This window comes from Chrysochloris asiatica, unplaced genomic scaffold, assembly GCF_000296735.1.
Source record: "Chrysochloris asiatica unplaced genomic scaffold, ChrAsi1.0 scaffold00076, whole genome shotgun sequence".
NCBI lineage: Eukaryota > Metazoa > Chordata > Mammalia > Afrosoricida > Chrysochloridae > Chrysochloris > Chrysochloris asiatica.
In genome coordinates, this window is record NW_006408594.1 from 7,209,768 (window position 1) to 7,223,598 (window position 13,831).

The 13,831-nt window shown below is 49.5% G+C and overlaps 1 protein-coding gene across 1 annotated transcript; it reads right to left on the reverse strand.

Moving 5' to 3' along the window:
• Positions 1-5,658: 5,658 nt before the first annotated feature.
• Positions 5,659-13,597, reverse strand: HMOX1 (heme oxygenase (decycling) 1). The gene is made up of 5 exons (XM_006865231.1): positions 13,564-13,597; positions 11,726-11,846; positions 9,324-9,815; positions 6,976-7,084; positions 5,659-5,789 (listed from the first exon to the last, which is right to left on the reverse strand). Exons 1-5 carry the CDS (start codon positions 13,584-13,586, stop codon positions 5,659-5,661), a joined length of 876 nt encoding a protein of 291 aa, XP_006865293.1. The 5' UTR covers positions 13,587-13,597.
• Between the last annotated feature and the right edge of the window lie 234 nt (positions 13,598-13,831).

The following is a 13,831-nucleotide window of genomic DNA, read 5'->3' on the forward strand; positions in this document are numbered from 1 at the left end:
GGAAAAACGAGTCTGCTTCTTCGGATGCCGCAGCTGCTGCGCCCCTATTGGTTCGTCGGGGCCCAGTGGACAGTGATTGGGCCACTCTAACACCCGTGATCCAGCCCCTGCCCACGAAGCCCCGCCTCCCACCGAAGAGGATTGGCTGTGAGATGCATGACATTGCTCCGCTTTCTTCCGGGCTCCATTTTGTGTTCTGGGCAATTAATTTGGCGCGAAACTTCTGAGTGGGAAGGAGGCGGTGGCGCCGGCGAGAGCACGGGAGGGGCGGGCGCCAAGATGGCGAAGGGGCCGGTTTGGAGGGCCGAGGATGGACTTTTTTTTTTTTTAATAAACTTTTTTTTTTAATCTCTGATGGTGATTTTAAAACTTTCCTTTTGCAGCTCTGATTAACCCCTGAGCTGTTCAAAGGAAGTTTGGCGGTTGAACTGCAAGGTCAGATGTTCAAGCTCACGAGCTGCTTCTTTGTTGTTGAGTGACGTGGAGTGGATTCCAACCCCCATAGCGACCCTGTGTATGGTTTCCAAGTTCAAACGGCTTTGCAGTCTGGCTCATTAACCCACAGCACCACACCAGGACTCCCTGGAAACCCTATAAAGGGTCGCTATGAGTTGGAATCAACTTGATTGCACATAACAATCCATCCAGTAGCACTGTGGGAGAAAGGTCTAGCGGTCTGCACCCCTAGAAATTACTGCAAAGAAAGCTCTCTGTCGTAGTTTTACTCTGTCATATAGGGAAGCAAGTGGTCCTGGCACATGGCACTGTGGGTTAATCCGCTGGACTGCAAAGTGGGTTTGAAGCACAAAGTCAGTGGTTCAAGCTCACCAGCTGCTCCTTGGAAGCCCTAGGTAGGGTAGCTATGGGTCAGAACAGAATTGATGGAGTTTTGTAGTTATGTGCCGTGGAGTTGGTTCCAATTCATTGTGACCCTATACAGGGTTTCCGAGGAGCAGAACGCCTCATGTTTCTCCCGCGAAGCAGCTGCTCATTTCGAACTGCTGTCCTTGAACTACCAGAGCTCCTTGATGGGTATCAAGTCAAAACTGACCCAATAGCTCCCAACAATAACAGTGTGAAAATTAAAACTTTCAGAGCAGGGAGATGAAAGAATTAGCTCAAAATTTAGAGAGTCAAATTGGCTCATTTTACAATGTTAGTGCTGTGGAGTCAATTCCTGCTCATAGCAACCCATGTGTAGAATTAAGGAGGAGAGGGCTGATGATTTTGAACCGCTGACATTGCAGTTCAAACCAACCTTGCAGTCCAGTGCTTAAGAGATGAATCCTAGCATGGGACCAGGCCCTCTAGCTCTGAGGAGCCTTGGGGGGGGGGGGGTGAGAAGGCATATCAAAGCAACTGCCTGCATCCCTGCTCCGCCCACTGTAGTAACAACTATCCCTTTGGGATAGTTCCCTGGTTTATAGGAACCAGGTGTGGCACTATAGGATCGTGCCCTGGACCGCAAGGTCTGCAGTTCAAACTCACCAGTCACTCCTCAGAAACCCCATGCAGTATTTAACAACAGCGCATTGGATTAGACTCTTTGGCGGTGACTCAGCGCTCTGGTCTGGAAGTTTGTGAACCTTTGCCCTATTTCAGCAACCTCATGGAACAGATAAGATTCCTGGGTGGTTCAGTTTGCCTTAAGCTATGAGCCATAAGTAGTCAAGTAGTTAGCCTTCTGGGAGTCTTTCTGATGAATGTTTTTACCAAGTGCTGTGGATTCGGTTCTGACTCATAGTTACCCTCATAGGAGCAGCTGGTGGATTTGAAGCCCTTTTCCTACAAGGTCACAGCAGGACTCCTTTTATGGTTGATTGTTGGTAGATGCCATGGAGTCAGTACGGCATAGCGACCATAGACCTTACACACAGCAGAAGAAAACACTGCCCTGATCCTGGGCCAACCACACAATTGTTGCCACGCTTGAGCCCATTGATGCTGCCACTGTGCAAACCAATCCATCTCGCTGGGGTTCTTCCTCTTTTTCCCTGATTCTTCACCTTACCCAACATGATCTCCTTCTCCAGCGACTGGTCCCTCCTGACAATATGTCCAAAGTATGAGAGACAAAGTCTGGCCATCAAGGTTTCCAAGTAGCACTTTGGCTGCAGGTTTTCCAACACACATTGGTTTGTTTTTTGGCAGTCCATGGTACTTTTGGAGCTCTGGTAGTGAAGTGGTTACAAATCGGGCTGCAAACTTCAGGGTCACCAGTTCGAAACTACCAGCTGTTCCGCGGGAGAAAGATGAGGCTTTCTGCTCCCGTAAAGATTTACAGCCTCGGAAACCCTGTACAGGGTCGCTATGAGTCAGAACTGGCTCCATGGCACATAACAACAACATGGTACTTTTAAATATTCTCCTCCAACACCATAATTCAAAAGTATCAATTCTTCTACGGTCTTCCTTATTCCAAGATTTGTTGTTAAGTGCCGTCGAGTCAATCCTGACCCATAGCGACCAGGTGTAGGGTTTCTGAAGAGCAGCTGATGAGCTTAAACCGCCAACCTTGCCGTTGAAACAGCTTTGCAGTGTGGCACATTAACCCACAGGGCCACACCAGGACTCCAAGACCACAGCCTAGAAAACCCTAGGGAACAGTTCTATGCTGCCACATGATGTCACTTTCAGTCAGAGTTGATGGAATCAGCTTGATGGCACCCAACAATAACACTGAGAAGTTGTCAGTTCAAACCCACTCAGAAGCACTGGAGAAGAATGGACTGATGGTTTGCCTCCTTAAACGTTACAGTCAAAACCAACCAACCCAGGGAGCTCAGTGAGGGATTATGCAAACACAGAAAGTAAGGCTCTAGCTGAAAACAGCAGCGTGCTTTGTGTTCAAAGCCAGACTCAAACTCCTTTCTTCTCACTTCTTACCCTTGTGTCAGCTTTGTGTCTGCCCCATCCTGGGGCAACTTGTGCTGGAGGAAAAGTTAAGAAATCAAATAATGTGTTGTATTAGATCTGTTAAAGAGCAAAGAGGTCAATTTAAGGATTAAGGTGTGCCTGATCCAAGTCATGTCATTATTCAACTGCCTCATATACGTGTAAATAATGCATAACTAAAAGGGGGGGAGTCATTAATCTTTCAAGAATAGAGGATCCCAGGTAGAGCATGAGTGGAACATGAGACCCCTACCTAGAAAAGAGGCAACAGCAGAGATGGTGGCAGAGGTGATGGCATGGAGAGACAGGGCAACTGCAGGCTCTAGACCCATGAACTGAGTAAGACGGTATGCCTGTGGGCAGGAGGCTGGCTTGCAGAACGTGCCCTTTGGACATTTAAATGAATATATTCTTTGTGTTGTATGTGTACATAGGAGTCCTGGTGTGGTGCTGTGGGATAAAGCATCAGCAACTCAAGGTCGGTTTGAACCCTAACTTGGGTGTTTACACCCTCCAGCCACTCCTCAGAAACCCTATCTACAGGGTCATTAGTGAGTTGGAACTGACTCCACAGCACTTAACATGTACATAAAATAATTTTGCTTTCTTCATTTGGGAAATATAAGATGTAAATGGGGAATTAAAAAAGGAGGAAGTCGGGTAACTTGTTGCAGGGTAAGGGTGGTAATCTTTGAGATGAAACAAGGTATGTAATTTGTTGAATGTAAATCTTATGATATTGTCTGTGAACCTTCAATCAATACGCAATAAAAGGTAAATGAATACATAAAACCAAACCCATTTCCATCATTTCCAACTCATAGCAATCTTGTGTAAGATTTCTGAAGTTGCAAATCTTTATGGGAGCAGAAAGCCTCATCTTTCTTCCAAGAAGCAGTTGGTGAGTTTGAACTGTTGACCTTTCGTTTAGCAAAACTACATCACCTCCTGTCTACTATTCTCCAGTCCCACCCCCAACACAAAAATCAAAACCAGAACCAGACCTCAGCACGGGGCCCTGGATTGCAGCTGGTTCTGATGCCTGGACTCTCCCTGCAGCTGTAGAACTGGGTGTGAACAAAAGGAGACTTGAAGTGACTTATCCAAGGTCACAGTCTTCCAAGGACCTTGTCCCCTGCTCTGCCTGGGGCACCCTCCCAGAAGGGGTGTCCCTTTCCTGGGTATAGAGCTTGTGTGTTGAGCTTCTCAGTGGCTTTCAGAGAGCAGGGCACTAACAATCAACCAGTCCAATCATTTGACTCGTGGTGCCCTCCACAAGGGTCCAAGTACACCTGAGCTCCACAGGGTTTTCAATGAACAATTTTTCAGAAGTAATCTTTTAAGTCTTTCTTCTGCGACCCTCTGGGTAGACGCAAACCTCCAGCCTGTTGGTTAGCAGTCAGGCAGGTAACTGTTTCACCAACTGTAGTTGTCTCTGACTCATAGAGACCCTATGTAGGGTTTCCGAGGAGCAGGTGAGTTTGAACTGCCGACCGTGTGGTTCAGAACAAGGTCCAGTGCATTATCCCACAGAGCCACACCAGGATTCACTAGTGACACCTTAATGCTGGTCAGGTAGTAGTAAGAGCTCCTCACAGGTTTGCTTTGCAATTTGCTGAGGGTTCAGTTGTGAGGTGACATACACAGGAAGGAACCCCACCCCTTTCACTGCAGAGACTCATGTTATAGGGTGAGGAGCTAATGAGGTAGCGATTACTGAATTCCTGTCATAGATGGTAACACTGAAGAACTGACCTCAGATTGGAGCTAGAGTGGAGTAGCAAGGATTTGAAACTAGGACCTCTCTCCAGTGAACAGAACTTCTAAGTCTTATGTCAAAATCTGACCACCTCCACCTAATAGGGCAGCCCCACTCAGTAAGGAGTCCTGGTGAGGCGTTGTGGGTCAATACGCCAAAACTGCAAAGCTGTTTGAATTATAAGGTTCGTGGTTCACCAGCTGCTCCTCAGAAACCCTATACAAGGTAGCTATGGGGCAGAATCCACTGGACAACACTTAGCAACAATTCTCAATGAAGACAAACCTTGTTCCAAGGAGACTTCAACACGCTTCACCACAAAGGCCTATTACCCCCCCACCTCCACCCCCCTGCCCCTGTACCACCACCACATCCTCAGAACACAGGAAACCAGCTCCTACCACCACCAGGCATTTCAGAAACACGTGAGGAGAATGTCAGCTGCCCACAGAGTCCAAGAAAAACACTTCAGGTCTAGGAGGCAGTGTGGTTTATTGATTCACATACAAGTTAGAGACCAAGGCCACAGTGGTGTTAAACACCTCCCTCCCCCCCCCCAAACCCGTGCTATAAAAACACAACGGAACACAAAGAGATACCGCAGTTGAGGTGAAGAGCCAGGAACAAAAAGTGGCTCCAACCAAAACAAGACAAAGACAAGACACAACATCTTCACATGTTTATATAAAAATCAGCATGGCCTAAAGGGAAAGCGGTCACGGCTGTGTCAGCGTTTGGAGGGTCAGGACGTGGCATGTCCCAGCTCTGCTGCAGGAACAGGGATGTGGGCCCGCCCACTCTGGAGGTTCCGGTCACCAGCTGGATGTGTTTGTGGGTGAAGAAGATACCTCCAAATTCCTTCCTCTTTTGTAGATATAGAGAGGGCCCCAGAGGGAGGGCAGGGGCCCCAGAGCGACCCCCACACCCAGGGTAAAGGCCAGGCAGGCGATTGGTGGTCCCCATCAGGACAGAGTTCAAGGGCTCAGCAGACGGTGTATCTGCATTCACATGGCGTACAACCCTACAGCCACCGTGGTGACCAGAAAACTGAGAGTCAGGAGCCATCGGACAAGTGGACCCCGGGAGAAGATGTTTTGCTTGGGCTTCTCGCTGGGCATCTGGGTGGGAATGGACCCTGAAAGGGAAAAGGGAGATCTGTCAACAACAGCTGATGGGATGAAGATGTCTGATGAGAGGTCTCAGCGGTCTCTGGTACTATCCCTGCCCACTGCTAAGGCACCAAAGAGTGGCCCACTCGTCACTGCTTGAATACCTCCAGAGATGGGAAGCTACGATTCCAACTGCAGTCAGACCATAGAGTGAATGTTCGGGGTGGGAGAACGGAGGGAGGGCAGGGGGATGGCATGTTTTCAGACTGCTATCTCCCATAAGGGCATGGCCACACACAGCAGTTATGGGCAGGGCCTATGTGGAGCAGGTGCTACAAGGGGAGCCCTCGGGGGTCAAAATTCAGATTCCGTCTTCGTCCTGTTCCCAATCACCTACCCACTGTGGGTCAGAGCCAGCCCTGCCACTTGGGTAGACCAACCCTCTACTACCGCCCCTCATGCACAAGCGAATGCTCTCTGGGTCTTAAGTGGGAAAAAGTAAGGGGTAGCCTCGAAAGCCAGAGCACTGGGGTTAAAGGTTGGCTCCAATAGAAATCACCAGCTTCCCTCAGTTTGGAACTCATGGTCATGGACTACACAGGCCTGCAGGTGGGCCCCGGACGTCTGACACACACACAACGTACTAGTATTGTTACAAAACTAACTTTGACCTTGAGGACCTCTGGGAGCACTTGGACCACATATACTTCGAGAACTATTGCATTAGGGTGGGGTCTCCTCACCCCCCAGGTAGCCAGTCTCATCAGGAGTGACTGCATTCTAACCCTCTCAGGGACAATTTCCCATCAGAGGGGTCCATGTGAGCTGGACATGAGGCAGTGTACTGTCCTAGCCACACGTCCTGTCACAGAGACACGGCAGGGGTACATTTAGTCTTTCCCAAAATTCCCAGATATGCTCTCAGCATAGAAACAGCTTCAAAAGCTAAGAGGCCTAGGAGAGAGGCCCTAACAAGACAAGGGACCACTGACCCATTGCAGGTTAACAGGTAAGAGATCCCTGAGTCCTCACCCCATGGCAGAGTGCCTATGTTAAAAGGGGGCGGGGGACATCACGCAAGACTCCCGACACTCTTTCACCTGTATTTCGCTTCCAATCTGACACAAGCTTCAGAAGATGGTAAGGGCAGACATTGGGTACGTCCCTGTCCACCAGGAGCCCAGTGGAAATGCCCTTCCTCGAGGCCCTTACCTTGCACCTTGCTGTCTTCTCGCCTGCGGAGCCCTGGTGCAGCGGCAGGGGGGCTCTGGTCCCAGCCCTCGGTGTCCTGGGTCAGCAACGACTGTAACTCCTCAAACAGCTAAAAGACAGAAGCCAACACGCCCTAATCAGTAAGAGGTGGTGGGGAGCCCCAGGCTCTGTTATAAAATATTACTGTTATACATATATATTGACAGTCATATACCTTTACTGAGGAAAATGTTACAAGTGAATTTAGAATAAGAGACAACATGTTAAAAATGAACTTAGAATTTAGAATAAGGGTAAAATGTTACAAGTGAATTTAGAATTCACTGTAACCGTTCATGGCCACATCTGATGTCCTGATACGTGTCGATCCACTAACGTCTCAGGATGCCTGGAGATCTACTTCCAAAAGGTCATGACCACTGAAAACCCCATGGAACACAGTTCTACTTTGATACACACAGGCATCCCTGAGTTGGAATCGATCCCACAGCAAACGGTTTTATCCAAGCATCTGTGTTCTGCACCCCCACCCCCGCTTTCTACATTGGCTTCGTAGTATTTGTGACATTCATCCTGGGAGAGGTGAGTTTAATGATGTTTATATCAGCCTCGGTTCCCAGAGGAGAAACTGCAGCTCCCGGAGGCCAAGTGCTTTGTCCCAGACAAACTGTATGTCATATTCAAAGGCAGCCATCAGATAGCATTCTGCTCCCTTTCTAGAAGACACAGATTCTCTGCGGGACTGATTGGATTTCAGGGGAGAGTCAACTCTTCCCTAATGGGCACGAGGACCAATCTCTTCAGGGATCCAAGTGATCAGGAAGTGTGAAAGGTGAAAGTGACATTATTCTAGCATCTCTGGGTTACAAGGGACCCCACCCTATAGCTTCTGCCCAATAACTCATCCTTCAAGGGCTGGTCTAAGCCCACCTTCTCCCTGGATTGATGTATCATAGAAAGGTGTACTGGCTAGGCTGAGAGTCCCCAGTGAGCAGAGGCCAGCACCAGGAATTCCTGCAGTACCCACATGGCTACATACAAGCCCATACATGATTTATATGTGGTACACAGTGTTGAAGCATTCAGCTGTCAACCGAAAGCTTGGCATTCTCAACCTAACATCTGTTTCACGAAAAAAAAGATGTGGGTGGCAGTCTCATGTGGAAATTCCTAGCCCTGGAAACCCTACGGGGCCGGTCTACTCTGTCCTGTGTGGTTGTTGTTAAGGACTGTGGAGTCGGTTCCGACTCATAGTGACCCTGCACAGGGTTTCCGAGGCTGCAAAATTTTACGGGAGCAGAAAGCCTCATCTTTCTCCTGCGCAACAGCTGGTAGTTTCAAACTGCCGACCTTGAGGTTTTCAGCCCGATTCGTAACCACTACACTACCAGAGCTCCTTATAGTCATCATCAACTGGAATCAACTTAACAGCCACAGGTTCTGTGTGAAGTCTCTGGTGTATGCACTCCACTGCTAACTGCAGGGTGGGCCGTTTAAGTCTGAGACACCCAGACGTACCCCAGAAGAAAGCTCTGGCAATCTACTTGTGAAAGCTCAGCCCCAGTTCCACTCTGACACGCACACGGCCGCTATGAGTTGGACTCAACTTGATGGCAACATTATTTTTTTCCACTCCCAGTACGTGTGTCATAGAGAAATATAATTATGATTCTCAAACCCCAGAACAATGAGGTAGTTGTTACTGTTAAGTGCTGTCGAGTCAGTTCTGACACATAGCAAGCCTGCCTGGGTTTCCTGGAAGTGGCAGGTGGGTTTGAGTCACCAACCTTAGAGTTAGTAGTCCAGTGCTTACCCTACATATAGCACCACACCAGGACTCCACTGTAGCCAGGATAAAGTTTATGCTATGCAAGTCACTGCTATAGAGATTTTACCGGTATAAACACAATTCTCACCAACAACTCTGAAAGGTCGGTACTATTACCATTACTAGGAGTCCTGGGGACTCCATGGTCAAGCACTGGGCTGTTAATCTAAAAGCTTTCCACGGGATAAAAGACCAGATGATTTGCACCCATAAAGATTACGCCTAGGAAATCCTAAGGAGCCATTCCACACTGACACAGGGGTCACCGAGTCAGAATGGGCTCACTGGCACACAGCAACATTATTATTCCTATTTTACAGATGAAGAAACTGAGGTACAGAGAGTTTAAAGGACTTGCCCTAAATCACCCAGCTAGTAAGTGGCAGACTAGAACCCTGGATCCAGAGTGCCTGCATTTAACAGGACCACACAGCACCTCCCCCACAACAAGTGAAGTAGCCCTCTGAGTGGTGGCTAGGGCTGGGGGAGGTGGTGGCCGCCCTGGGCTGCTGATCCTCACCTGAATGTTGAGCAGGAAGGCAGTCTTGGCCTCTTCTATGACCCTCCGCCTGACCTCGGGGGTCATCTCTAGTGTGTTCATGCGGGCACGGTAGAGCTGCTTAAATTTGGTGGCACTGGCGATGTTAGGGAAGGTGAAGAAGGACAGACCCTCGCCGGAGCTGGGTAGGTCCAGGGCCTTCTGGGCAATCTTCTTGAGGACCTGGCCCCCAGACAGGTCACCAAGGTAGCGGGTGTAGGCGTGGGCCACCAGGAGCTCGGGCTCTGTGCGCCCCACGGTGTGGAGCCGCCTCGTGTAGCTCCGAGTGGCTGCTGTGTAGGGGATGGTCTCCTGCCAGTGAGGCCCGTACCAGAAGGCCATGTCCTGCTCCAAGGCGGCCCTGCGGTGCAACTCCTCCGGGAAGTAAAGGGGTGTGTAGACAGGGTTCTCCTTGTTCCGCTCGATCTCCTCCTCCAGGGCCACGTAGATGTGGTACAGGGAGGCCATGACCAGCTGAAACCAGAGCAGGAGATCATCAGGCCACCCTCCAGGTGAAGCTACACAGCCAATCCGTTACCTTAACCCCCTGACCCATGCTGGGTCCCTTCAGCCCTCTCACACAATAGCCAGAGAGCTGTCCCCAGAGAAAGACCCCATGGGCCCCTTTCTCAGCCTAATGGGTAAACATGAAGCCTGACTTCATCCAGATAAAACCCCACAGTGGAATCGCTGTTTCTATCTTACAGATAGAAACTAAGGTCTGAGAGGTTCTGAGACTTTGAGGTGGCATAGCTCAAAAGGAACTGAAGTTGCTAGGGACCTAGCACTGTCCTGGAGGCGGTAATCTAGGCGCCTCTTGAGCGCTGGTTGACCATCTGTAGGGTGAAATTCTTTCAAAAGGTGCACTCTGAACCCAGCCACCTCTGGACTCTGGGCTGGGGGAGCATGCCCTGTCTCACCGTGGCTCAGGGAACACTCATGTTACACATTAATAGTGCTAGTCTTAGTTTGAGGGAGGAAAAAGTCACAGCGTTTTGGATGAGATTTTTAAGCTATTTCTGAGTCATAAACATTTATGACAGCCTAGTGTCTTGAAAGGGCAGAGAGCCAAGCAGCCTTGGCTTTTGAGTCTGGCAGATCTGGTTCTAACCTCAGCTCAGCCAGTCCTCAGCTGTGTGACTATAGGTGAACCACTTGCCATTTCTGGGTCTCAGATTCCCTGCCTTGAAGCACCTAAGATGCTCTGAGGTCTGTACAAGTCACACCTTGGTCCTCTCTCCCATGCAAAGGGGCATGATCAGAACTGAACGGGGCTGCTGTAAGGCCCAGCAAGATGACACAGATAAGCACTGAGCACAGCCGGGCACTCACACCAGAGAGACAGTCATAAATGCCACCTCCATCAGCATACTATGAGGACCCTGTGCTCAGGTACAAGGTTCCCTAACAGATGCAGGTTCCCTGAATGAACTTGGTACCTGAGAAGTAAGACCCAAAGTCTAGAGTCTCTGGGGACAGGATACACCAGTGGCTGCTCCCTCCACCCACCAAGACACATGACTGCAACTCGCTACATGAGTAAGTCATCTTCCTGTGGGGAGCATTCAGGCTGCAAAAGGGGGTGCCATCATGTGCAGAGGGAAACATTTCTCCAACCGCCACACTCTCTATTCAGCTGGAACGAGGCTTTGGCCACACTGATGCTTTAACACCCAGACCTGTCTAGTTCTGGGCCAAGTGCACTTTCAATGAACATTCATAGCAGATGTCAGTGCCTAGCACCAAGCCAGTGCTGAAGAAAGCCCTGCTGAAACGGATGATCTGTTCTGTAAATCTTCCCAAAAAATTTTTTTAAATAACAACAACAAAAAAAGTTCTGCTGTTGAAGTTCCATTTCATCGAGAGGGAAAGGTGTCCCCCTCTGTGATGGGTTCCGGGGGTGTGTACTCACAGTGTCGCTGTTGGAACTCAGAGCCCAGAACCCTCTACTCTGGAGACAATTTAGAACTAGACCAGGAGTGTAAGCCCTGAAATGATTTCAGCCTTTTCTATTTACTTACTAGCTGTGTGACCTCCTACTAGTTACTTGATCTCTCTGAGCCTTCTCTTCTTCAGCTTCTTCATCAGGGGTTGAGGCATAACTTAGAAACCATATGTGAAAAATGGCCAGCACAGAATAGGTGCTCAGTGGATGGCACACCTGCCTCAGCCCCTCCACAGCAAGCACTGCAACCTATGAATTTACTGTGTGACCTCAGGTAAGTCACCTTACCTCTCTGATCCTCAGTGTCAACATCTATAAAATGATTCCCTCAGACAAGCCCATCTGGTCCCTTAGCATCACTGGCCCCAGTTCCCACTTAAGCCTGAGACCTGAGCCTTGGGCCTCACCCTTCACAGAGTTGGTCCCAAAGGTCACATACCTTAAAGCCATCTCGGGTCACTTGGCCCTTCTGAAAGTTCTTCATGAATTCTACATTTTCTGCCTGGGTGTGCACCTCCTTGGTGGCCTCCTTCAGGGCCTCTGACAAATCCTGGGGCATGCTGTGGAGGGAAAGGTGGGAGGTAAACAAGCGGGCGGCTCTGCGCAGGTCTCTCCGCCCACCTGTCTGTACACTCTCAGACTCTGCCTTTATCAGAATGTAAACTAGGTGCTGCTGAGTCCATTCTGACTCATGACAACCCATATGCGTCAGAGTAGAACTGTGCTCCGTAAGATTTCCAATGGCTGATTTTACAAAGGGAGGTTGCCAGGCCTTTCTTCTGACGCACCTCTGGGTAGACTTGAATCACCAGCCTTTAAGTTGGCACAAGCTGCACCACCTAGGATCTCCTATCAGGATGAACCTGCAGAAATAAGTCCAGCCATCCAATCTAACACACAGGTACGTTGCTGATCTCCTTAGCATGCAGACTTAAAACACTCTCCAGTCTTTACAATTGCAAACCATAAACTATAGTCCCCAGTCCACAGTGGGAGACCTGTTACCAGTTTTTCTCAACGGAGGAGGAGGGTGAGGACAACTCAGAGAGAGGAGGCAGTGTGAATATTCATATTCAACATTTTCATTGTGTTCATAGACCTTTAAACCCAATATTTAGTCCATTTTTTGTTGATGTTTCAGATACAAATCTCACAACCCCTCATAATATGCTCAACATACAAGTATTTGGGAAAAAAGACTGACTTAGATGTAAAATTACAGTTTGTTGGTTTTTTAGTGTTTTGTGTGTGTGTGTGTGTGTGTGTGTGTGTTTTGCCATATGTCCACATCTACCCTTCCAGAGAATTTATTTCTATTACTAGAATTATATCTATTCTCTCTAACAGCATTATCCCCTGTAAAGAGTTAAGTCAGCTTGCATGAAGGGAATGAACGAGACTTGGAGATGGAGAGGGTAAGACACAGGTTCAAATCCCAAGTCTGCCACTTGCTAGCTGGGGGCCCTCAAGCACACTGACTCCCTGAACTGTAAAAGCAGGGACCCCAACAGGTGTGGTGTCCCTGAGATAAGCAAACCATTTGCACTTAAGGAGCTCTGGTAGCGTTGTGGCTAGGAATTGGGCTGCGAACCTCAGGGTCAGCAGTTCGAAACTACCAGCTGTTCCACGGGCAGAACGAGGAGGCGGCTTTCTGCTGCCAGAAAGATTTACAGCCTCGGAAACCCTGTACAGGGTCACTATGAGTCAGAACCGACTCCACGGCACACAACAACAACCTAAAGATTGGTGGTTCAAACACCCAGTGCAGCTTCAGAAGAAAGGTCTGGCAATTTGCTTCCCTAAAAGAGTTCCCTAAGAGACTACCAGCCTTCAGAGAAGTTCCACTTGGCAACATCTGGGGTCGCCAGAAGTCAGAATCTACTCAATGGCAACTGGTTAAGTTTTTTATTTTATTTTGCTTTGTTTAACTGAAAACACCAGATGTACAGAACCAAGCACTTCTCACCCACAGCCCCTCCCATACACCTCAAAAGCTGGACACCCACTCTTCGTAGGGGCACGTCCTATGATGAGACAGTAACCCGCCGCCAGGTGCCAGGTGAGTAAATCACCCAGTAGCTCTCCTCTCTCTCCATCTCACCAGCAGAAGCAGGAAGCGTCACCCGCAGGATTCAAACCCAGCTCCGCCTGGCTCCAAAGCCCAAACTTTTAGCACCTCTTAGCTTAGTCGCTTTGAGCTCCCTGGGGGTCCCAGATCTGGCACGAGAGCGAGGCGACACAGAAGTGAGAAGGAAGCTAGCAGCGGCGGACACTTACCTGTCGGGCTGTGGGCGCTCCATGTGGCCGGTGGCGCTCGGGTGTCTCGGATAGCTCGGGACTAGTTCGGAGTCGGCCGTGTCACTCACTGAGCCTGCTGAACCGCGCCCGCTCATTTATCCTCTCCGAGGGTCACGTGGCCCGAGGCCCAAACAGCTGATCCCACTTTTGGGCCGCACGTTGCAACATCCACGGGCCAGCGCCCCTCCCGCCCAGGCCTAAGGGGAGGGGAAGGGGGCGGTCATATGACCTTTGGCAAACAAAGCCA